Here is a 27229-nt window from a genome sequence, read left to right as displayed (position 1 = left end):
GTGTCGTTTTCGCCTGTCGGTCTCGTTTCTTGCCTCCTCCCTTCTCGTCTGTTGAGGCAACTTTCTTGTCGAGACACCACCCGAGCCTTTGTTTCTCACACACCCTCTTGAGGGGGCATCTAACCCATCCTTCCTTTGTCAGGTCAACTTGGGGCAATTTTTCTCGATCCCTTTTCTTCAAGTTGATGGTGTCTTATTGTCTTTGCACCGACACTATTCTAGCACCACTACAAAGAGGGGCAAAGTATAGACACGTAAATTTGATTAATCAAATTAATTGAATTTAGCTATCCTGATTGCTTTTAAATTAAATAATTATGCATTACTTAATTAATTAGTGTTCCCCCCTTATAGCTAATTAATTTTATTAATTACTCTATAATCCCCTTTTAATTAATTATTTGATGATCATAAATCATTTAATTAATTAAATAAGCCCCCTTCTTCTATTAAATAAACTTTTGTCATTTTCTTCCTTTGCCAATATAGAATTAATTAAATAACTTAATTAATCATATTTCCCCACATGCCTCCTAGCCTAAACCCTTCTTCTAATCTAACCCTTGGGTTCTAACCAACCCTAGCCTTTCTAACCTCCCCCCTCACATGTGTGTGCACATTCCTTATATTCCAAATATTTGGAAAAGAATCATTTTATTTGGGTGTTTCTCTCCCAAATAGACACATGTCCTCAGGAACACGTCATTCCTCTCCTTGAAACTTGCCCTTCTCAAGGACACTTGTCACCCTTGGCTCAGCCACTAGCCACAAGTGTGGAATCTCCTTCCACATGGCATCTTGAGGATTGTGACAAGTGTCTCCTTTCGAAGCCTCTTCATCTTCCATCCTTGCCTATTTAACCCCTCTTTTTTCTTCACAAATTATCCACTTTCATGCAACCATATCATCATAATAATGTTTTGATTACTTATATCACTTTCATTTGCAACGACATCATTTGCATCCATCTTCACCTAATTTGCACATTCATCATCATGGAGCACATCTAGCACCCTTAGAAGCACTAGATCAAGCACACATCAAATCAAAAGACAATCAAATCAAAGATTTCGGAGAAGTTTGCTACTTTTATTGTTATCATTTGCTTTCTTGAATTCCTTTTAGCATCTTTACCTTGAGTGTTTGATTAATTTGTGTTTGCTACGTTGTTATCTTTGTCATTTCAATTTTTTTGAAATGCACTCAAATTTTTACTCACACAGTGTTTATTATAAATCTAATAGTGATCATGTCCTATACATTGCATTATATGTTGATGATATGTTATTTATTGGTAAAGGGAAAAGTATGGTTTTAGAGCTAATGTCTCAAGTTGCTACTGAGTTTGAAATGAAAGATCTTGGTGCAACAAAACATATTCTTGGAATGGAAATTAGAAGTAGAGTGAACAAATTTTTTTGGCTAAGCCAGAGTATGTAAATTCAGTTTTACAGAGGTATAACAAGCAGGATTGTAGACCATTATGTGTTCCCTTTACTGTTGGAACAAAGTTACCTGTTTCATATTGTCCTACATCTCCATTAGAGATGAAAGACATGAGTAGAGTGCTTTACTAGAGTGCATTTGGAAGTTTGATATATGTTATGATCTGTACTAGACCAAACATTGCCCAAGCAGTGGGAGTTCTTTCCAGATATATTTTTAATCTTGATAGAGTTCATTAGGATGCAGTTAAAAGAGTCTTTAGATATTTGAAGGGTACTTTAGAGTACTCTTTGTGTTATCATGGTGATTTGGTAGTAGATGAGATTTTCCTTGATATTTGTAGTTATGTGGATTCAAATTGAGAAAGTGATATTGATAGCAGAAGATCTACCAATGCTTATGTGTTTACTTTATTTGGTGTTGCAATTAGTTGGTTAAGCGATAGTCTATGGTTGCTTTGTGCACTACTGAAGCTAAGTATATGATAATTATTAATGCTCGTAAGGAAGCTACTTCGCTTAAGAGACTACGTTCAGATATTGGAATAAAACAAGGTGCAGTGACAGTTTATTGTGACAGTCAGAGTGCAATTTATCTAGCTAAGTACCCAACATTCCATGTCAGGACTAAGTACATTGATGTTTAATATCATTTTGTTAGAGATATGGTTGAGGATGGCAAGGTGAATCTAGTTAAGGTGGATACTTTGATGAATGTTATAGCTTCTTTAACTAAGGCTATAGGCACAGAGAAGTTCAAATGGTCGGAATCTATGGGTCTCTCAGCCCTTAGCAATTAAAACATTTTGTTAAAACCTCTCTCGTTGCTCTGCAAGTTGTTCAACAAGTGGGAGATTTGTTAAGGAAATGGTGTCTCAACCTTGCAATAATAAAAGGTTATTGTTGATAAATGAGTGAGGGTTTGCAAGTGGGGTACCCCCCTTGCAAGGTCTAGGGGGGATGCCCCCCTAGTGAGGGGTTCGGGGGCCATGCGCCCCAGCTGGTGATTTCAAGGGCAATGCCCCCGAAACCACATTTTATCTATAATTTGTCATTGTAAATCTTGAGCGTTTATCATTAGGCCATAGATCTAACTGTGGATATTTTATGTGCTTTGTTTGTCCTAGAAGGTAACCCTATTTTATGAGGGCATTGTATTACGACTAAGTATTGTGATGTATTTGAAGTGTTTGATAACTGATGAGTTGCCTTTGGATTTTTGTAGGCGATACACTTGTAAGAACCTTTCACTACAAGTATATTGTTATCTGTTGATTTATGAATAACATATTGGAGGGCTTTTGGAGTGGGGGGTTTTTCTCTCGAAAGGGTTTTCCCCATATAAATCATTGTGTTGTGGTATGCATATTATTTATGTTTATTTTTGTTAAGTTTATGTAACTATTTTAAGGATCTGTAAAAAAAATTGCATTACCCTCCTCTTAAGGTTGGTGTGGGAAGTTGTTTTGCTACTTAACTTTCTTACAAACATCAACAACATGAAGATTAGATCTTGGAAGATGTCAAGTAGCAGTAGCAACAACAAAACAACAAAGTAGTCAAGGAAGTGGACAATGGCAAAATCAAGTGTAGGATCTAGATGGAAAGAAGCAGATTGAAGACTTATGACTGGGAGGTCATAAAATTTTCTACCTTGCGAGTTTGATGCAAGAACATAGTTTCTCAATTCAATTTTGTTGACTACATCTAAAGGGTCTTGACATTTACTAAGGGAGTGGGTTCCCTATAATGTAATCATGTAATTTCTTGAAGTATTTCCTTTAAGATTCTAGAAGATGAGTTAATGCATGAGGATATGATCCTCATAGATAGTTGTGCAAGGGTCTAGAAGGTAGCAAAATGGTAGATTAGAATAGATAAGGATTGAGAAGTTCAGTTCGTAGAAAATAGGGATTGAGATATCTATGATTAAAAGTCAGTTTCTAATTAGTATGAGTTGTTTGTGTTGAGCTAGAAGTTACCTTCCATGCTTAAAGAGGGATGTAAGATTACGAGCTAGGGGGGCACCTAAAAAAATGGCCCGAGTTGCCAAAGCTACCAAAGTGGCAAAGAGGAGAAAACAAAATTGATCAAAGATGAAGAATGGTCAAGTGTAGGAAAGCTCATAGGATAGGAGCTAGTCAATTTGAAGGTAACCCGAGTTGCATGAACAAACCAAGGACTATTAAAGCCTTATGATGTATGTACAGATTAAATTAATGAGATCAAATTCATGTCTCGTGTGTGGATTATACTCTATATTGATGAACCCCAATGTTTGTGTGAATCGCTCTATAAGGGATGAATGACAATTTTAGCATAATCCTATAATATGTGAATCTATGTATAAATCTGAAATGTGTCAAACAATATAATTCAATTCTATGTATGTGAAACCTATAATAAAACTTATGATCTTATGTCAAGTATAAGCCTATAGAAATAGAGGATCAAAATCTCAATGAGATTAGATGTGCATGTGGAGTGAGTGATAAGGTCATAGATCACTAGTTCAAGTTTTGGAGATCTACAAAGGAATGAGATTAATGAAGAGCAATCCTGCAAGTGAAGACGTTTTTAGTCATCATCTATTTACAATCATAGAGACCACATTGGTGGTTGAGTGATTGATCAATTCATAGAAGAGAGATCTGGTAGTAAACTTCATATCCAATAGCAATACAATCTTGTACCAATGGTCACCCTTTCGATGTACCCATGCATCAGACAGAGACAAGCACACACAAATTACAAATGCTTCTCCTCCAACCTAAATTGCAAAACAAAAGAGAGAGGAGGGAAAGATTAATTATTCCAAAGAATAACATGAAATCCAAAAGTGAAAATTAGAATGCCAATTGAGAGAGCTTGGTCAAAGCAATTTGTGGACAATACTTTTCTTCTACTAGGAAAACATGAGGTATAGAGATTGAAATTGTTACAAAATGTAATATGTGCTTTTAATGATTCTCTATCATTCTGACATGGATTATAAAAGCCAAAACAAAAATGTTGAGATTCCAAATGATAAAGATGATGTTAGGACTAAAGATAAGTAAAAATAAATATAAGTGATAGAGTTTGAACAAAAAGTAATAAACTACAATCTATAGAAATTTTGAATTCAACTAAATTTCAATATTCAAATCAAACAATTAATATCATGTTGACACTGCTTTCTTATGATAAAAATTAATATTAAAAAATTCCAACTTTATATAAAATAGTCTTTTATCAAAGTTATATGTGGTGCTCAAAAAATGACATGAAAAAATTATATACACCTTCACAAACAAGTGATTTAATACTACCTTGTACTACAACTCTCAACAATTTGAGAGTATATGATATTTGTAGTCTTTTATGCAACAAACTTAGATGAACAATCTTTAGCTTGAAACAATATTGATAAATGCCATTTCTTTTTTATTACTGAAAAAATGATACACATAAATCATATCAGATCACAAGTAAAATCATAATGGCTTGGGATCTCATTGCCAACCAGCCACATAATGTCTCCTTCCAATGCTCAAAATGAATAAATCATAAAAAATTTATAAAAAATCCAATTAAAACATTGATTCTCTTTTAATGTTTTTTTATATTAAAATAGAGAACATGAGCACATGGACAATATCATTATTCAACAAATGGATATAATAGACAATGGAGTTGACATTGTAGTTAAATTATTAAATTCATAACAAATAATTGAGATAAGATTTTGTCAAAAATTAAATGGAGATTTGAAGCTGAATTCTTATTTTATATTAAAGTTTATTTTTTATAAATTTTATTTTAAATTTTTATAATTAATATTTTAATCACAATTTTTCATATTTTCGCCTTTTCAATAATCATGAGTATCCATACAAACTAAATTTGGTTCTAATATCATTAAAAAAATGCATTTTGTGTTGGCCTACAATCCTTTCAATACAAAATAATGCCATTATTAAATGGGGCAATGAATATAATTGAAAAGTGATACAAAACAAAAATAATTTGGCTTACACTATTGATTTTTTATAATAAAAATGAATAGTTAAAAAAATTCCACCAATGGTACAATTAACTATGAACCCATATCTTACATCAACCTAATAAAAAATGTTCACAACTATTATTCATAACATAATTTTTATATTTTGAAGCAAATTTGAGAAAAGAATATACATTAAAAAAATACAATCAAATGTTACCAGCCAAACCAAAAAAACAGTATGAAATGTGACAATGAATAGAATCAAAAGTGATTAAAAAAAATGGCTACACAGAATTATTTTATAATCAAAATGAATTAAAGTTAAAAAGATTTCATTAACAATTATATTATCCAATAAAATGAATAATAGATAAAGTAACTTTGATATTTTAGAACAAATTTGAAAAAATATACATTAGAAAATTTAGCCAAGCTATTTTACTTATGCTCTCACTGGTTCATTTGATACCAATTAATCAAACCTAATCTATTAGTATTCCCACCTCCCTCAGGAACTAAGTTTATGTTTAAAATATGAGCTTCAGTAACTGTAAAAATTTATCATACTTAAGGCTAAATATTGTGAAATATTTTATGCTCATCACCTTATCACAGTTTGACTGCTCTTTGCGATTTCCAGCCAAAATCATTTCTTTTTGGAATTTCCTGCAACCACTTGTGGTGGCTTTACTATATGCAACTGGGCACCTTCTTTGCTCGCAACAGTTGCAGCCTTTATCTCATTTGCTTGATTGATGAACTTGGTTATCTCCTAAGAAAATTCACAAAATATAGATTACTTTCATGTCAACCAATGAGATATAAATGAATTACTGGCACAAAGTTTTTTAACAAAAAGTACTAATCTTCAAATAAATATCAACTAGCAGACCTGACAATAAGATATTGAGTACTGCTCGGTAGCATCTACATAAATGGACTATTTTACACAACCATTCAAAACAAGAGAGATCGTATATAAACAAAAAAAGATCTGATCATATAAACAAAAATAGATCTGATCAATTCCTCGTGATTCAGATATTGTCAATCAATGAAGAAAAACCCATGCTGCTGGGCTCATGGACTGATTGTCTTTTATCACCAGCTACTAAAAGACAAAAATTGGGCGATGGACTGATTTATGACCATAAGTAGGCATTGCTACTAAAACACAAAAATTGGGAGAAAAAGAATAACTCAAGCAGCGCCAGTTATATCAACAAAAGACCAGCTGCTGTTGTTTATGTCCCAGTGTGATTCACAGTTTTCACGTGTGGATGGTGAAAATAAATTTGAAATGTAAATCAAGGGAAGAGCAAATAGAATGTAAATGAACAAATTATCTCCAGCCACATGTATCAACCATTTTAATATAAGAATGATAGCTATTAAGCATGTCCAAGAATAAACTACCAATTATCTACTGTGGATATCATAGACACCAATGATGGAAATTTTGCTACCGTGAGCACTGTTGGATGGTTCACAAAGCAAGTGCAGAGTAATTGCCGTAATTTGACTTGTCTTCTTTCATAGATGTGAAAATCTTCAGATACAGACCAGAACTTAGAAACTTGCAATTTTATCCACTCTACAGAGTTAAAAATATGTTCTGAAAGATATCATTTTCATTCATTTTATTGACGGGCTCCTGTCAGATGGAAAGCAAGCAACTGATGGGGCCTTGCAAGAGAATAGGATGTGGATATTAAGTTTAAAGAATTGAATTGTCTTTCAATATTGATTTCTCAAGTCAGGACTTGAAAAAGTATATAATGTGGATCTCCAGTTTTGAAGCATAATTTGGTCATTTCAGTGGAGTTGTTATCATCAATGGCTGCATTCCACAGAGAAGCCTTTGGGGAAGCATGAGAATAAGCTTGTAATCTAAACTGGTCCTTTTCTGCTGTTGTATTCCCCCCATATCGCAATCATACTCAGGTGTAATATTTGGAGTGCTCACCAAAACCAGCCATTGAGACATAAAAAGAAGACAATCACAAAGAAGGCGGGCAACTTTTTCAAAACAGTAGGCCCCATCAAATTTCAATTTCCTAAGAAAAAGTTGATAGAGACTGAAATTGAAGTTAATCGCATTTTGAAGTTTTTATCAGTCTCGTTAAAAAAATCTCTTGATGACTATTAATATTCTCAAAAGGATCAAGGTAGACCCATTACAATTCTAGACATCAACTGCAAAGACGCATTAGTTATGACATTCAGTATGCTAGAAACTAAACCATCTAAAATAAGGAATCGTATATATCCAAGCTCTATAGCTATTGACTAGTGCCATTTGTTGTCCTTCCAATCAAGTACTAATTAGGTTTGTGATTCCTTAATCTCTTCAACCAGGAATCAAGAAGGACACCATCAATATGATTTTTCAATAAGTGATAATAACTTCTCTATTTCCGAAGGACATGGGTTTTGGCCTTTATTTCCAACAATTGTTAAAAGGTGAAACTCAAAATGCTGCTCAGTTGGTGGTGCTCTTTGAGTGTAGGCATGGGTTGCAGCAGATAAAGAGAGGTGGGGAGTGGTTTAAGCTCTGAAGACTGTTTGCCTTAGTGCTTTTTCTGAGCTATATTGAATGAAAACTCTAGCATTGGTGTCTTTTGCTGTACGCCCTTCTAAGCAAGTATGGTTTTTTAGGGCTTTAAGTATAGGTTTTAGCCTTAGTAGATAGGACTCTTCACCTTTAGTCGCAATATTGTAAGTTCTTTTGTTATGCTTTTAGGGTGAGGCCCCAATAGAAATCCCGACTAATCTATCTAAAATAAAGAGATTCTAACCTTGGAAAACCCAACAAAACATATTAACTCAACTGTTCAGAATACAATAACATATTTCATAATAATTCTTAGCCTTGATCCATGTGTGAGAATATTTATAGGCACATCAATACAAGAAACTACCATGCAGTATTACAAGACAGAAAAATATTATGGGCGAAAAAACACCAATAAAGGACTGATAATTATGGCAGGGCTTATTAAAGTTTATGAAGGATGTAAAACATGTAAAGTGAGCAACAAATTTCCAACTCATTTTCCTAAACATCTTTCTTCATGGTTTAAGACCACTTTGGTTTCTCCCATTGGCTCCCCTAACTGATTTGTGAAATCTGAATATAACTTTGTTCTTCTCGAAACCCCCCAGAAAACTTGTATCTTTTGAAGCTTCCTAGCTTTGAGAGCCTCCTTGTGTTTCAAGTTCAAGCCCAGAACTTGTTCCTAAATTAATTGTAGCAGTTAGCTGTCCAAGAATGTCAATAGATTTACCATTAACCAAGGAAAAAGGTATCTTCTCATCTATGAAAAATCTCTACTAATTAAAATTGTGTTTACAGGGTCGTAGTAATCTATATGTTTTTGACTCCTCACAATGACCAACAAACATATTTCCTACATTTTGCATCTAATTTGCTTCTATTTTCTGCGAGCAATAATGCAAAATCAACACAACCAAAAATACAAAAGTCACCCATAGACTACCATTTGACTGTATTTCCTCAAAAATGATACTCTGCAGTGCTTTAGAATCTTAGATGGACTGGAGTTAAGAATGTAAATTGTTTTATTCGCTGCTACAACACAATGTCAATACTGCCAATTCCAATTGTGCACCGTGTACCTCATCATCTCCATAAAATGTCTAATTTATGTTTCCACAACTCCATTTGGTTATGGAATGTACAATGGTATATTGTCTATGCATACCAACCTTGCAAAATTCTTGGAACTATTTTGAGAAAAAATCACTTCCTTTATCAAATATAAGTCTTGATCTGTTTGCCTATTTGTTTTTCCACCAAGGCATTGAATGTTGCAAATTGAGAAAAGCATTCTAATTTAATTTTTAGGAAACAGACCCATGTTTTCTTGGAAAATTCATCAACCAATAGAAGAAACCACTTTGCTCCAAACTCAATGGGTGTCTTCATCAGACCACACAATTCAGCATTTACTAAGTTCAAGACCCCTTTTGCTGGGCTTGTTTTGTTAGTATCAAATGGGTGTCATATTTTTCCATTTGACAGCCAATATATACATCTTAACATTCCTAAATAGATAAGTTAAGGTCAGATTTGCTGTCTGAGGTTACTTCTTCTGAACTTGAGAATGTTGGTTTTCCAAGCCGTTTGTGGATCCTAAACCTGGTGGTGTTGTGTTTTCTGTTGGCTCTTGCTTACAGATTCCTGATGCCTTGGTTGATAGAGTTGTTGCTTCCTTAGAAAATGCTCTCATTGGGAGACTCTTTGGCCCCTGCCAGAATATTGACACTGTCCATTGCTGGGCCTCAAAAAGATGGGGTGTTACTGGTCAGATCCAGGTGGCTGCAATGTCTAATGGGTTCTTCCTGTTCTCCTTCCAGTCCCTTGAGGAGAGCAAGCGAATTTTGTTAGGTGGGCCTTGTGTCATGTCCCCTCCTTGAGCGTTATATATAGCATAAATAAAACAATTATTATTATTAATTAATATAATATTTATCAACGAATAATTATTTGAAAAATAATAAAATATTTATTTATTTATTAAATATTATTATTTAATATTTATTAAAATTTATTCTTGAGATATTCAAATAAAATGAGTAATAATAATATAATGAATAAATAAATAAGTATCGACCAATGCTTAGGAACACGATAAATAAATGTCCTATCATTTAAGACTAAGAATCACCGCTAAGGAAGGTGATTATCGACAGCACCGAGATTAACGTCTAGCAACACATAATAGCGACAGGGTTGAAGATAGCAGGTCTGACTATATCATTGCTGACAATGTTTAATAACATCAATTGTAATATCAATTCAGACAAGGAGACGAACCAACATCTATTACGAAGAGTCTAACATTGGCGGACGATTATAAGAAGCAATTAAAGGATCAAATGCTAATTAGCAGGACAGCGATTAAAACAAGTAAAGGGGTGCATTGAATATATTAATCCAGCTGTTATGAAGAAACCGATCAAGAAAAGATGTGACTAGTCAAACCTTAAAGAATGCCAACCCTTGGTTTTGGAAATATAAGAACTAGATCAGCATCATTCCTAGAGGGGGAGATTGAATATTAATAGGAAAAAATATACATCAGTTTGAACATACTTGTGGTTTGCCATGATAGGGGCAATGAGGGATATATTATCTGCAACCATCGAAAAAACTGGAAATTATTATATATAGTCTGTGCTCATAAAAGGAGGTCGGATTGCATCCCTGTTGATCACCATCAATCAGATCAGATCAGAATTGTAATTTAAGTTACAGGCAGTAACATCCTCGCTCTTGGTGGTATGCATGGGGATGAGCTTAATATGAATGCTTAACATATGAAGCACCATAATATTCTTATACAGAACTTGATAATAATATAATTACAGAGAATATTATAATGATTATAATTACTATAATATTCTATAAGAACTACTCTGCAGTAAAATATATAATATAATACTATCTGAAAATAAATAAAATATATATAAATACATATAGACAGCAATAGTAATTTGAATGAACTAGTAAATCTGAGACTATAAATCAGATTGAATTATCAATTCAATATCAGGAAGAAGATTATGTCATCACTGATTTGATTCATGTTGAGTTAGATTTGTCTCCTACTCAAATTAGTTATTAAGTCAAAATATATAGAAATAGATTAATTATAGTTAAAACAGATCTAAAACCTAATAGGGGACATTACAGAAATTTTGCCAGAGTTTCTCCGTGCAAAGACCAACATTTCAACATACAAGAATCTACAAAACTCTTACCACAATCTACAAAATAGTACAACAATATTCAACATCCTGTGGACTAGCTCCAAGCTCCCAATAATTTGCAACAATTGAAGAACTCCACTTCTTATCTTTAACTTACAAAACAATGCTTTGGAAGCCAACTTTACTAAATCCAATCTTAAGTTTTTATGCATTTCTCTCCAAATGGCACCAAAATCATGAAGGGTCCAATATTAGTCAAATGTAAGCCCCTCCGTGAAGAAGACCTCCAAATGTGGTGCTTAAATTAAGAAGGGATCAAGTCTTTCTCAAATTGAACTCCCTCGATGAAGAAGAACCTTATCCATTGGCTAAATTAGTTGAGTAGGTCGCTCCCTCAACATGCAAAAAAAAATGCATTATCATGCATCCACACGAAAATGGAGTGCTCCAAATTCCAAGGTGTACTTGGACTAGTCAAAAGATGCTCACTTACAAGTAACTTCTGATCAATGAAGCATCATAGATGCTCTTATAGGTAGTAATGAATGTCATAGGTATAGTGGCATTCCATTTACTGTATTGACACAATGTGACAAAAGCCATGACAAAAGTGTAAATGTAATTACCTGGGTTTCAAATGGAAAAAACTAGAACATAAATACTAAATAGGGACCCAGTTGACCTTTTCTTTGGCTGCAACAAATCCACTGGTCTATCTTTTCAAAACAAGGACAGATTTGCCAAAAAACCAAGGTGTAATGTCCCCTATTAGGTTTAGACCTGTTTTAACTATAATTAATCTATTTCTATATATTTTGACTTAATAACTAATTTGAGTAGGAGACAAATCTAACTCAACATGAATCAAATCAGTGATGACATAATCTTCTTCCTGATATTGAATTGATAATTCAATCTGATTTATAGTCTCAGATTTACTTATTCATTCAAATTACTATTTCTGTCTATATGTATTTATATATTTATATATTTTATTTATTTTCATATAGTATTATAGTATTATACTATATATTTTACTGCAGAGTAATTCTTATAGAATATTATAGTGATTATAATCATTATAATATTCTCTGTAATTATATTATTATCAAGTTCTGTATAAGAATATTATGGTGCTTCATATATTAAGCTCATCTCCATGCATACCACCAAGAGCGAGGATGTTACTGCCTGTAACTTAATAACAATTCTGATCTGATCTGATTGATGGTGATCAACAGGGATGCAATCCAACCTCCTTTTATGAGCACAGACTATATATTAATAACTTCCAGTTTATTCGATGGTTATATCCCTCATTTCCCCTATCATGGCAAACCACAAGTATGTTCAAATTGATGTATATTTTTTCCTATTAATATTCAATCTCCCCCTCTAGGAATGATGCTGATCTAATTCTTATATTTTCCAAAACCAAGGGTTGGCATCCTTTAAGGTTTGACTAGTCACATCTTTTCTTGATCGGTTTCTTCATAACAGCTGGATAAATATATTCAATGCACCCCTTTACTTGTCTTAATCGTTGTCCTGCTAATTAGCATTTGATCCTTTAATCGCTTCTTATAATTGGTTAGTTACCGATTCTTACTAATACTCGATAGCTGCCTTCATATGGACTACCGCCAATGTTAGACTCTCTTCGTAATAGATGTTGGTTCGTCTCCTTGTCTGAATCGATATTACAATCGATGTTATTAAACATCGTCAGCAATGATATAGCTATCTTCAGCCCTGTTGCTATTATGTGTTGCTAGACGATAATCTCGGTGCTGTCGATAATCACCTTCCTTAGCAGTGATTCTTAGTCTTAAATGATAGGACATTTATTTATCATGTTCCTAAGCATTGGTCGATACTTATTTATTTATTCATTATATTATTATTATTTATTTTATTTTAATATCTCAAGAATAAATTTTAATAAATATTAAATAATAATATTTAATAAATAAATAAATATTTAATAATTATTCGTTGATAAATATTATATTAATTAATAATAATAATTGTTTTATTTATGCTATATATAACACTCAAGGAGGGGAAATGACAACTTCCCAAGAATCATTGTCTTCTTCCATATGTTATTGAATAATAAAATCAGCAATGTATTTGTTCATTTATTAGTGTTGTCTTAATTCATGTGTATTGTTTCTTAAAATCAGAGTTGAATCTTAGCATCATGTCCATTTTAGTCAATGTTAACTTTTTAAGTTTTTTGGGTTTGTTCAGTGTTGCTGTTTGGCTCCCTCACCTTGATTGCATTAAATGGTATCAAAGCAGGTTTACTACTTGTGGGGAGGTGTGTATGTGATTGACTTGTCCTATTTCCTAGGGTAAAGTTTTAGGCCTTGGGGTGTAGAGGTTTGCATATGTCAGCATGCCTCCTAGAAGGTAAATTGGAGTGGCTGCTTTGGAGAGAATAATGAAGTTACTATTTCAAGATCTTCAATTCAAAATCATTGCAATTGAAATAGATCATCAAAGAGACCCAAACCACAAAGAATAAGACTGTGAGATGGAAAAAGAAGAGAAGAGAGGAGAAAACGCAAGAATAGATAAAAAGCCCTTGGACAAAGGTGAAGGTGTGTTATTGAGAGCACTTGCTAGAACCAAAACATGAATAAAGTTAGATGTTCCTAACTTTTCCAAAAATTTGAATTCAAATAAGCTGATTGAACAGATTAGCAAATTAGAAGGGCATTTCAAGTGTAAGAATGTCCATGATCCTCCATGAGTAAGATTGGAACAAGCCAAGTTGATCATGTTTATTTGCTTTAATTGAATGATCTTTATTATTTAATTAAATCAATTTATATTATCTTTCCATAATTATTCCCAATTATTTAATTAACTAATTATGTCCTCTCAATTAAATAAATTTCTTAATTTATTGTATTTAATTTCTCTCAAATTTCGAAAACCAAATTCCCTCCAAATTAAATGAAATGCTAATTCCATTCATTCTCCTACTAACATGTCAAAAATGGCAACTGCCACTGACTCTCAGTTTCACTCATCAATCACTTTTTCTAACTAGTTAGTCAGTCCACCTTTTTCAAAATCACTTTTTCTAACTAACTCATCTATCAACTAATTAAGTCAGTCAAATGAGTTAACTTGCCAATCAATCAGTCACATTGAGTGATCATCTCCTAACTAACTTGTCTCAATGATCCTCCACCATTGATCTTTCTGTTGAATTCTCAATCTTGATCATCAACTCGAATCTCTAAAATCTATAAATCAAACCTCATTCTCAATCAACATCAACCACAATCTTTAAATTTTTGTGTTATCATTTTGCATGTATTGTGCTACGATTCTAAGAGCCATTCCACACAAGTGACAAGAAGGAGAAGAGCAATGGAGGCACGAGCATCAAGTTCAACATATGATTTGCATTGATTTACGTTTATTGTTTATGCTTTGTTAAATTTGGTATGCTTCCTAAATTGTGCTTACAATTGGAGTTTATTTGTGATTGATCTAGAGTTTGGTGGTTGCTCATAGGATCTTTCATATGTTTTATCCCTCTTTGTAGTCATTACAAGAGGATGTCAAGATATGTGAATAGATCAATACTCAACATCCAAGATGAGCTAAGCTAAAGATTGATACTATAAAAAAAGCTTATTGAGTTGCCTTGAAAGTTGAAGAGAAGATCTCCACTAGGCACCAAACAAAAGGAGAGAAAATTTTCCAAAAGAAAAGGTCAAGGAAATACTAGTAGAAACGAAAACATGAAGGGGAAGCTAGCACTTCCCAAATCCAAAGTTCTAAGCATCGAAGAGCTACTTCATCAAGAGGAAGAGGTAGTTAAGAACATGGTGATGGAGAATTCATTGGAGCTTGCTTTCATTGTGCTGAAACGGATCATAAAGATTTCAAATGCTCTCTAAGCTAGACTAAACCATATGAAGAGGAGGTTGGTGTTCATCTTGCAAAAGCCAATGAGAGTCGATTGCTTTGCCTATTCAAGAGCCAAAGCTGAGGGAATCCTTCATAATGAAGAGGGCTTTGTTGAAAATGCCCAGACAAAAAATGAGCACATGTAAAGAAGAAGTCCCTTTCGAACTGTTATCCAATACAAATGTTGCAAGCTTATCATTGATAGTGTGAGCACAAGCAATCTAGTATCCATGGATATGGTGGAAAAGCTTGTCTTGAAGAAGTCAACACACCCAAATCCTTATTGAGTTTCATGGTTGCAAAAGGATTGACATGTGGTAGTGAAAGAATAGTGCATCAATTGTTGTAAAGCTGGTTCCCATAGTTATGAGATATGGTGTGATGTCCCACCTATGGACATATGTCTACATGGGAGGCCATAGTAGTTAGATCCAAGAGGTTGTACACAATGGCACCTACACCCCCATTAAAGATGACAAGAAATATCTCATAAATCCAATACAAGAATAAGATAGAGTGTGCTACTGAGTCTAGAGTGATGTTGGTAATCAGAAAGGACTTCCTTAGTAGGTTACATGCAAAAAAGAGTGATTTCAAACTCATTGCTAAGCATGTATCAGAAAACTCAAAGGATAGTGAACTACTTGAACAAGTTGCTTGCAGAATATAAGGAGTTAGGACATTGTGTCAAGTGATGTTCCAAATGAGCTTACACCCAAGAGGTGCATAGATCAACACACTAATCTAATATTGAGAGAGAACACCCATGGGGAATGAGGAAATCACCTAGCCAGTTCAAAAATCACTAAAGAGATGTTCGATCAAAGAATGTGAGTCCAAACACGGTACTAGCAGTATTGGCACCTAAGAAGAGAGATTAATGGTGAATGTACATGGATTCCAAAGCTATAAACAAGATCATCATCAATTATTAGTTTCCATTGCCTACGATGGATGACATAATGGATTGCTTGAGTAGGACAAAGTACTTCACAAAGATTGACTTGGACAATGGATATCATTAGATCAAGATATATTTTATAATCTATTGCATCACATATGACATAACCATATATCATGCATCTATCATAAACATCCACATAGCCATGATCATACATATCTACATAGGCATCATCATAAACATCATCATATGCATAATCATAACCATCCACATAGGCATCATCATCAACAACAATATAGGCATAATCATACACATCCAAACAAAGGCAAAATCATAATCATAAGCATGTTAGTAACATCATATGTACATCATTGCATGCAAATCACATGCATACATCATGTATCCATCACATGCAAACTATATAGCATCATGTATCTATACGCATAAACCAACATCCATAAATCACATATCACATAGATTACATTAATAAACATGCATCTTGCATCAGCATCATACACATATAACATCATCCATCATATATAAGCATCCATAAATGCAAACATCCATTCATACATCACACATCATGCACACAATTCCACCACATCATGTATCTATATATATCGTAAAATCAATGTCATGGTACAAATGTCTCATATATACATCAAAACATCAAGTGTACATCAGCTCCATAGAGCATCATTATACATACATATACAAAAATGTGCCTCTAGGGCATATGTAAAAAATGTATCATAATCTAGTTGTCCCCAATTAGCTATGGCTAGCCCCCTCCCCTGTTGACTATCCTAGCGATGGTAGTGGTGGTGGAGGTGGTGGTGGTGGCCCTCGTGGTGGCCTATGGCCATTGATTGTCCAACTCTGATTGATCCCGATGCACCTGACCTCGAGTGCTTTGTAAAACAGGAAGCTCTTTTGCCCTATTGGCACTCCCTACTAATATAATGAGTGCCACTACCCTACCTATCACAAGGCTCATACGGCATCCCTCTTGGCACTCCGAATCTTTCCCAATACCTGCATCAGTCCCTATGGTCCTAGCAATACTCTAGTTGTGTCTTGTGCACAGTCTATGCACATCTACCTGTGCTCACTGGAGCTAGGCTTGCAATCCATCCCTCTCTACCACTACCTTGTCCCTCTCAACCTAGAGACTATCATGCTCTGCTTACAAAATATCCCCATCTCCTCTCAACCTATCCCTATCCTGTATCAAGGCACCTCCTCGCTCAAGGCGTGAGCCAACCTCACCTCCAATCCCTCCTTGTCCTCCCTTTGTTCTTGTGAGGATCCATATGGTTGTCACTATGCTAGCCCCTACCCGTATCCTCTTCTCAGCACTCCCCCACCACGTCTCCACACCTCCCTAGCAATTCTTCTAATACAATCCTATAATATACTTTGTCGTGGCAATATCGATCTGGACAAATCATGCTCTCTCCACCAACACCTATATGCCAACATCTCTCCAACATCCACAACATCTGATTTGTCATCCCCATCTACTTGTTGAATCTCTCAGATCCGCCACATCCCTCTCAATTAGAGCTCTCCGCAACCTCATTGCCCCACCTCCCTTATTACTCGGGCAAAAACATGGGTTCCCACTAGTACATCCTAACATAATCCAAACTGCTTCTACACTCTGTTAAGTGTGATGTCCCCTACTTGGAGGCAGGCTGTTTATCAACAATTAATCTATATTATTGAATGCATCATTAAATATTATAACATCTTAATTTAAATGTTTATAGATTAGTAGGCATTTACTTCTTAATAATATAATTCCATGACCCTATATATCAAGGTCTTATCCTTGTTACTTCTCTAACCCAAACTAAGGAAGGAAAATTATTGTGCTAGGGCGCTAAGAGACCAATCAACAAGCAGACTCCCTCAAGGTTTCCGGATGCAGGCCCTTACCCCATCTTGGGACTATTCCCTCAAGGTTTCTGGGATACCTGTCCTTACCCCATCTCAGGATTGCCTGACTTGTGAGGATTTGGACCGCCTTTCCCTACACAATCATTCCAATCCTTACCCAGGTATTAGCAGAAGACTAAGGACTGGGCTATGAATATGCTAGCTTCTTATGTATTATGAATATATATGTAATTAAGTATGACTGCCATACATATTGCAGTCTATATTAGTATTACTATTAAATTCTGCATAAGAACATTATCAGGCTTCATATATTAAGCATACATATTACGCACATCCCCATGCCTACCACCAAGAACAAGGATGTTACTGCCTGCAACTTAATATCAGTTCTGATCTGATCTTATCTGATCGATGGTGATGTCACTGGATGCTTTTGATTCCTTTCCTTTATATCTCTCAATGTGAGGGAGAGGTCACACCTCTTCATTATGGAAGCCCTTTGGCAAGAGGCACACCCTTTCACCATTAGCACCCTTTGAAAGAGTGCAACTCTTCATTATTTCTGCCATTTGAAAGGGACACAAACTTTCACAATCAGATCTGCACTTCTTATTTGAATCAGATCTGCACTTCTGATTCCCAAATTATCCCGCTTTCAAATGAAGTTCTCTTCTCCCTTTTATATGATATATCTCATGTTTGAGGGAGTCACAACTTTTCATCTTATGCCTTTTGACCATTCATTAAACTTAACTAAATTTTAGTTATGGTTATGTTTGATTTTATTCTTTTATGTTTATAATTTTATTATTATTGTTTATTATTAAATCCTATTTTGAGAAGGGGACATTAGGGTCCGCCCTTCCCAAAATTGTTTGTCCTCAAGCTGTTCACAAGGTCTTAATCATAATTCACCTTCCGCTGTGCTACTTTGATATTGACCAAGGCATTGAGAATTTGCAAGGTTTGCAATTTTAAGACAAGTTTTCTCTCATCACTCTAAGAGAAGGAACCAAGTCATCTTGTAACAGCATCAAAACTGATTTGTATTGACCCAACATTTGCACATAGTATTGACTCACATCTATGACTTCAAATGTAATAAATCCCTCTCTTTTGATTCACTCTAGTTATTCTCGTATTCTAGATTAACTAAAAATATAGAAGCAAACACGGAGCATACACTTGAAAATACGAAGTATACACATGAATGCATGAAGACACAAAACATATACAAAGTATACACATGAATATGTGCAGACACAAAGCATACACGCGAGTACACACATTGTTAAAACCTTCTTATTGTCTAGAATGCATTTGTTTATTTGTCTTTACCCTGCAAGATGGCAGGATCAAAGCTTTGATACCAATTGTGATGTCCCTTTTGGGAACATTACTATATTTTGCCGTAAAACCACAATTACAATTAAGATTAAAAAAAAGAACAATTAAGAATACAAATTTACCGATAGAAATGCCTTCTATAAGAGGAAACCTAGTCTAGGTCCTACACACAATGTTAGTCACTAGAAATTGACATTAAATCATACACCATAATATCATATATCATACTAATCATTAGTAAACATCGTGATATCCATTAATATCATTCATATTGAAATCCAAATAAGCCATAGCCATTTCAATGTGGATTCCTATAATAGTCTCCTTAGAAATTCGTTGAAACATTTGCAAACAGTAGTCTCAAGGGGAGAATCCCTTGTATTGCGAAAGCATGGGTAGGGCTTAGTCCTTCCATTGTGGGTTGGTGTACTTGAGGGGAAACCTAAAGCCCAAGGGCACTGATTCGCCCCTTGGCCCACGATATCCATTGCAGGTTGGGCATACTTGGAGAATTCCCCAAGCCCAAGGGCACTCACTCGCCCCTTGGCCCAAAACATATGATAGGATCATAAGCCGACTCCATCCCTTAATCCACCTTGGAGGTGCTCCATCCTCCTCGACCAAGCCTAGGAGCACTAACCAGCCTCCCAACCCCCAAGCACTCCATCTCGGAGTGGTGTAATTGATAAGAGTATGAGACTACACCCTCCACCAAGCTTGGGAGCACACATATACTTCCCGGCCCAAGAGTGCTCCATCTCAGGTGGCATGCTTGTATAGGATCTATGATCGTATACAAATAATTCCTATTGAAAAACATAGTATCCTAAATGCATTGAATCCAATTCTTAGCATATTTCCAACAGCCAATCATAGTAGGAATTTAATGGGAAGGCCTGGTAGGATGGCTGAAGATTGTCCTCACAATTAAGCCCAAGAACGCAGAACAACCAACCATGTCAATTCAACCCCCTGGCCCACAAGCTAACCAACTTCGGGTGGGCTACTTAATTGAAGGACGCCCGGATACTAGTTCCTCCCAACTAAGCCTAAGAGCATGAAACAACCAACCAAGTCAATTTGACCTCTCAACCCACAAGCTAAGCAGCTTGGGTGGGCTACTTAATTGGGAAAAAAACGATATTACTGCACCTTCCTAATAGATTTATATGGAGATTAATAAAATACTATTTGCATACCAATTACTATCCTTTATATTATAGATTGTTGTTCTTGACATCTAATTTAGGTTTATTTATAAGTTATTCTCCAAATCAGACTTGATGATTCCATTTCACTTGATGATTGATGGATTGTTGTTGAATGATTATTATTTGTATAAACGATTGATTGATTGAATAAATTCCTTTGATTGAATGAATGCTGATTTGATAGAGTGATTTGCTGATTGATTGTTTGCTTGATTTGATAATTGACGATTGTTATTGTGGATCCATGAGTGATGATTGATAAGTAATCCTTGAATACTTGGAATGATTTCTCCTTTATAGTTTATTGGTGAAAGAATCACCATCCTCCATTGCTGCCTTTTGATAATAATAAATCATTTTCCAATTTGATTTCCCTTGGATGTCTTCCTCAAATGAAACCTTTTCTCTTTTTATATCTTCCAATGTGAGAGAGAGGTCAAATCTCTTCATCATGTCTGCCCTTTGGCAACAGACACAACCTTTCAAAGCTACCAAACTTTAAAATAGTACAACCCTTTACAATTTCTGCCCTTCGAAAGAGCCACAACCTTTCACAATTAGCACCCTTTGAAAGAGTACAACCCCTTGTAATTTCTGCCCTTTGAAAGAGTCACTTCCTTATTTACTTCCCATTCCTATCTTCTTCCATTAATCCTTCCTTGATTCACATGCTACATTCTTTCTTCCTTCCTCCATATCCTTTCTAAAGCTCTTTGTGCCCTTTGGCTAGTTTGCATCGACCTAACCTTTCACGAGATGGCAGGATGTCATGTCCCCAGATCAAAACAAGTAAACCAATCCAGGAGAAAACTCCTTATATTATATTTATAAAATATTAGTAGTCAGTATAATGAAAACCAAATATAATAAAATCATAAATTGTAAATACAATTGCTCAAATTCTAATCCATAATCCTTTTTGTGTACATTCATGTTTGGTCATTCATAATTTATCAGTACTAATTACTGATTACTATTTACTAATTACTAATTGCTAATTACTAATTACTGGTTGTGTACTAATTACTAATTCATGATTATATTTACTGATTACTAGTCAGTAGTTGATTACATCATACACTAATTTAAAAATAATAAATAAACATTTATATGGTTCTCCTATGATAAAAGAACATTTACCAAAACAAAATGAATGATAATCAAAAGACAATCTGAAGTCACAATAACAAAAAGGGATAAGCAGCAGTTAAGGAGGGGAGAACATGGCTTTCATTACAGCCACGTCTCTTCCCAAGGGACCCTCTTATCATATTTAAGGGAAGCCCGATACTTCTCACAGGGGGGGGAGGAGGAAAAATAAGAAAGGAAGAAAAGATGGGAGATAAGGAAAAGAGAACACGGGGGAAGAAGATAGATCAGCAGACTGCCAGCAAGGATACCAACGAACAGGTAAGAGCAGGTGGCAGGTACGTATTATGAATTAACATTAAAATGTAACAGTTAGTATTTTGTATATATATATATATAAAGTTTTATTTGTACATCATCAAATATAAAGGATTGTAGATAATCTTAATCAAATTGATGGCAATTAATATGATATAAAATTGAAAAGGCAGATAATATATAATTTAATAATTATTCAAACAGCATTGAAATGATTATACATAACCACTGTCAGACATAATACATGTACATATACTTGTTAATGAATCCAGAAGAGATAAGGCAAATCAAATTCAGTTTGTATAAATTATAATACTGTAAATTTGTACAATGCTAATAATATAAGAAGTAGCAATGACAAATAATGAATAATTCTGATACACAGTACTAAAGTAGTACTAACAGAAAGCATTGATGACAATCTAATATGATAGAATTGTAATAACTATGGCAAGTATAATTGATTATCATAATGAATTGAATTGAATAACAAGTATAACTTCATTAGAATATCACAAATGGTTCATTGCATATGAGGGATTCTCTCTTAAGTACACCACTCTATCGTGGATGCCTAACACCTGCCACATGGAGCCAAGGGGGGGATGTAGCATCTGCTCTTGGGCTTGAGAGAGGAGGTCGTTGTGATGAGGGGGAATGGCGATAGGATACCTCACTGGATACGTGTTGACGTGTATTTTGTACACTATCAAACACAGAATAAAATACCTAAAGGTACCTTATCCTCTCTTGAGTAAAGCCTCTGATTGCTGAAGATATCGCGAAAAAGGATCAATCAGGATGACTTCAAGGTTCTTGTATGTAGGGTCTCTACGTGTGGATAAGCTCTCTGTGGTATGATGTGATTTGCTAGAATCACAAGGGGACTTACATTTGATGATTGAACGTCTGATCTGCTTTGAATATTGCTGGAACACGGGCTCTTACTAGCTTAGACTTGAAAAAAAAGGAAAAAAGAGGAGGGCGAGGAAAGGATCTAATCCTAACATTAAGAATGTAAGAGCAATGAATGATCTTTGGTGAAATTCTAACTAAGTCTTGTTTTGACATCCCAGGACCATCTCCACAAGGCTAGTGCGATCTTCGAAGGAAAGCTTTATGATGTTCAAATCATCACTGCAGGCATAGACACCATCAGGTTGATGCATATCAATGAAGAAGCGACAATTGAAGTTAAGCTTAAGCTGAATAATTCCAGTTGACTACACAAGGCGAGTCTGCAATCAACAAACTGCTAGTAGTATGGATATATGAATTCCACCATCAATCAAGCACATTTCTTTCACTCATCTAATAACATGAAATCAAATATGAGAAGTATAAAGACCATGCAAATTGTCGAATCGACCCATAAATTTCACCATTTCTTCAATGAAGTTACAAGTCTTTTACAACAACATCTTGGCAACAATCTTTGCCTTCTCTCTCTACTCTACTCTAATTGCTTCCAACTATTCCTAACTATTTCTAACTCTCTAAATATTGCTAATTACCTTTACAAAACGAAATGCCAGGGCTTATATAGTGCCCACAATACAATTCGATGGCTAAGATCAATTTGAGATCAATGGCCAAGATTTTACAATGAAAACCCTAATTAGGGTTTGATATAACCATTACATAACATTTAATGCTTTGACCAATGATAAAATTGTATTGCTTGGACACATGTCCTCTCCGGAAAATTCCACCAATGAATAGCCGGGGTAGGTACATCGAAGTTTGTGCCACCTCCCATGAGTTAGGTACATCGAATCTGGACATGCTGAGGTGGATCAATTCGACTGGAGGAATGATGACTGGGATGCCACCTCATTTGACACTTGGTTGATACTCAATTTGGTAACGTTGAGAAGTTAGCCTTAATTAATTCTTCTGGAACTATCTGCTTCTTCAACGAACCCTTTGTTCTGACTTCTTGTGTCCTTGATTTGCAGGATCATGATGTACCTCGTCTTGGAATGCTGGATTGGAAGAGGTCGTCCTTGTTGATGTTTGATCGAAGAAAGCCATCCTTGTCGATGCTAGACCGGAGCAGGTCGCCCTTGTCCTTGCTTGATCGTCCTTGATGAGAGCCTTCCGACTTGTAGATCCTTCGAGCTTGGAAGTCGCCATCTTGATACCTACACAACATTTCAAAATTAGTAATATATCTTGAAATCTAAAAATTAAACTTTAAAAGGAAGATTCAAGATTTTAATTAGGAAACCTTATGATAAATCTTTGAATTATCATTTCCTAATTAACTACGCAATACTTAGATTTTTCCAAAAAACGCTTAAAAAATAAAACCTTGAATAAGGGTGTCAAGATGATTTTGCCATACCTCTTCTTGAGAATTAACTCTAAAAAATAGATGAATTTTGGCTAGGCAAAGTGTAGATCAAAGCTCTCCCTTGGATAAAATGCACCTCCTTTAGCTTGGAAAAGAACTCCACCTTCCTCTTCAAAAGTCTGGAAATTCGCCTTCAAATACCTTCAAAACATCTAGAATTTATCCTCCAATCTAGCAAGAAATACGCCTCTCCAATAGCCTTCAAGATGAATTTCACCTTCCTTAGTCTCCACACTTGGTAGAAATTCGCTCCACACAAGCTAGATTTCGCACCTTGTTGTTCTTCTCCAAATCGCACTTGTGTGAATGAATGAATGATGGATTAAAATCGCTCAACACACCTCTCTTATATGGGCGCTCATCCTTTCATTTCCCATAGGCCGACTTGAAAAATAGGCCAAAAGATAAATAAAAATTAAATAAAAGGAGAGGCCGACTTGATAAAAAACATTACATAATACCCCAAGCGCTCCCATTTTATTTTTTAATTTAATAATAATTAATTTTAAATGCCTTCATTATTAAAAAAAATTCGATTTTTAGGCTCAAAATTAATTATTAAATACCATGCACACTTATTAAATGTCAATTTAATTTTTAAAATATCCTGGAGTTCTAGCGAAATTGGTATTTAATGTAATTTGAAGGATATTTGGCGCCCAAGCATGGAAAATAATGGCTATTAACAAGATCGCTCTGGTCCCTTGGAGAGGGACAGGAGCGATTATACCTTTTGGACCTCACACTTCTTGTTTTTTACGTCCAAGACCTCATTTTTGACGTCCAAGATGGCATTTTTACTTAGAATTTCAAATTCAATTTATTCGATCTTTGAAATGAGTGCACTTTAAAGCATTTTCGCCCTGGTCCCTTGGTGAGGGACAGGAGCGATTTCATCTTTTGTCCTTGGTCTTGCAATCTCGTACCCTCTTGAAGCGCTTTAAATATCATTTTGACCTTGTGTCTTGACTTGGACTCATCCAAATTTGGAGGGGAAGACTTGACAATGTATATTTCGCCTGGGTCCCTTGGAGAGGGACAGGAGCGATTTTGCATTCATAAGCTCACTTGTGTTTTGCTAGCTTCCAAAATTATCTTCAACGGATTGATCACGTCTTCCTTCACCCACCTCAAACGTAAAACTTGTTTTTCTCTTGCCCGAATCTTGTCTTGAGGGAAAATCGCTCTGGTCCCTTGGAGAGGGACAGGAGCGCCCTAGCCAGTCACCTTGGTCCCTTGGAGAGGGACAGGGGCGAACTTGTTACTTAGGCCGATTTTCTTCATTGTGGCGTACTTAAGTTATATTCAACGGGCAAAACATACTTCCCTTGACCTCCTCAAATCGCGAAACCACTTAAATCTTGCAAGGATGATGCGAAATTGGAATTCAAGCTCCGGTCCTTCAGTGAGGGACAGGAGCGAATTTGCAAATCCAAGCTCATCCGTCCTTTGTTAGCCTTCCAAATTATATTCAATGGATAAATCATGTTTTCCTTGGTCTCTTCAAATCATAAAATTGTCTTGATCCCGCAAGAATAGTGCAATTTTGAAAATCAAGCTCTGGTCCTTCAGTGAGGGACAGGAGCGATTTTTGTCCTCAAGGCCAAATCACTACAATTTTCATCTCAAAATTTCTTTGCTAGGGAAGATTTCACCTTACTTCAGGCTATGAATAAACGTTAATGTCCAAAAAAAGGTCTAAAATTGTGCATATAAAGAAAAGCGCTCTGGTCCTTCAGTGAGGGACAGGAGCGAAATTACCCTTCTAGGCAAAACTTCATCATTTCATTGTCTTTGATCAAGTCTGGATGCTCTATCATGCTCATTTTGTCCTTCACCATGCCTTTGATGTCTCAATTCGTCCAAACAAGGTCAGGAATGACTCCACTAAGCCTTTTCGCTCTGGACCCTTGGTGAGGGACAGGAGCGATTCGCCTTGGACCCTTGGAGAGGGACAAGAGCGCTTTTCGCTCTAGATCCTCAGTGAAGGACAGGAGCGAAATTTGACTTTTTGAACTCTCCATCAGGATAATTTTTATGGAATATAACATTTAAGTATAAGAAGAGGAAATGTCACTTATACTTTAAGTTATATTCCATATATACTTTCAGGATGTTTGAGAGTGGTTTCAGACCTCCAGGAGTTATATAGCAAAATCTAGTTTTTTGAGGTTTTTTAGTTTCCAGACTTAGTCAAATTTCAGGATCAGGACTTTCAAACTTAGCCAAATTTTCAGGATCAAGACATCACTCCAGCAGGACCTGCTATCCTATTGATCTCCCCGACAGCACTCAAAATGCAAAGGCTAGCTAACAAAACCCTAAAAGACCTAGAAAACAAACCCTAAAAAGCAAAAAACATGGGTCCCCATTTGCAATGGGGCGATGTGTGAAAACGTCACAACAGTACGCCACTCCATGATGGATGCTTAACACCTGCCATATGGAGCCAAGAGGGACGTAGCATCTGCTCTTGGACCTAGGATGGAGGATCTCTTGGACACCCTATCCAACTAGCCTACCCTAGTGTACTAAGGAATTGGATAATTAAGGAAAGCAACTAACCTACAATCTGATTTTATCTAACAAATATAATGCTAACGGTAATTAATACATTAAAATATTGTATCACTCAGTCTAATTCATTAGTATATGTTTTAATTTATAAGTATAGCTTCATATGTGTTCTTTAATTTTGCATTGCAGGAAAAGTTGGAAAACAGTATACAAAGGTACTCCCATAGAACTTAATTACCTATTTTAGATTTGGGCAAATTTAGGTTAATTTAAAGTATAAATAATTCGGGGACATTACACAAGATATAGCTCTGATACCGATTGTAATATCCCCTACTAAGTTTAGGCCTGTTTTTACCATAATTAATCTATTCCAATATACTTATGACTTAAGCTAAATTGATTACGAGACAAATCTATCTTAACATGAATCAAATCTATGATATTCCATAGTTCAATTAATTTTCTCAATTATTAATAAGT

The 27229-nt window shown here is 35.2% G+C and overlaps 1 protein-coding gene across 1 annotated transcript in view; it reads right to left on the bottom strand.

Moving 5' to 3' along the window:
• Window positions 1-5793: 5793 nt before the first annotated feature.
• The window catches only part of LOC131073604 (uncharacterized), a 28169-nt gene continuing 6733 nt past the window's right edge, over window positions 5794-27229 (bottom strand). Inside the window, exon 3 of the mRNA XM_058010066.2 lies at window positions 5794-6205. Within this exon, the coding sequence (XP_057866049.2) occupies window positions 6080-6205 (126 nt within the window). The 3' untranslated portion in view covers window positions 5794-6079. The remainder of the gene's footprint in view (window positions 6206-27229) is intronic.

The sequence above is a fragment of the Cryptomeria japonica genome, chromosome 11, assembly GCF_030272615.1.
Source record: "Cryptomeria japonica chromosome 11, Sugi_1.0, whole genome shotgun sequence".
Lineage (NCBI taxonomy): Eukaryota > Viridiplantae > Streptophyta > Pinopsida > Cupressales > Cupressaceae > Cryptomeria > Cryptomeria japonica.
The sequence above is the reverse complement of the archived record's forward strand: the minus strand, read 5'-3'. Positions and strand labels throughout refer to the sequence as shown.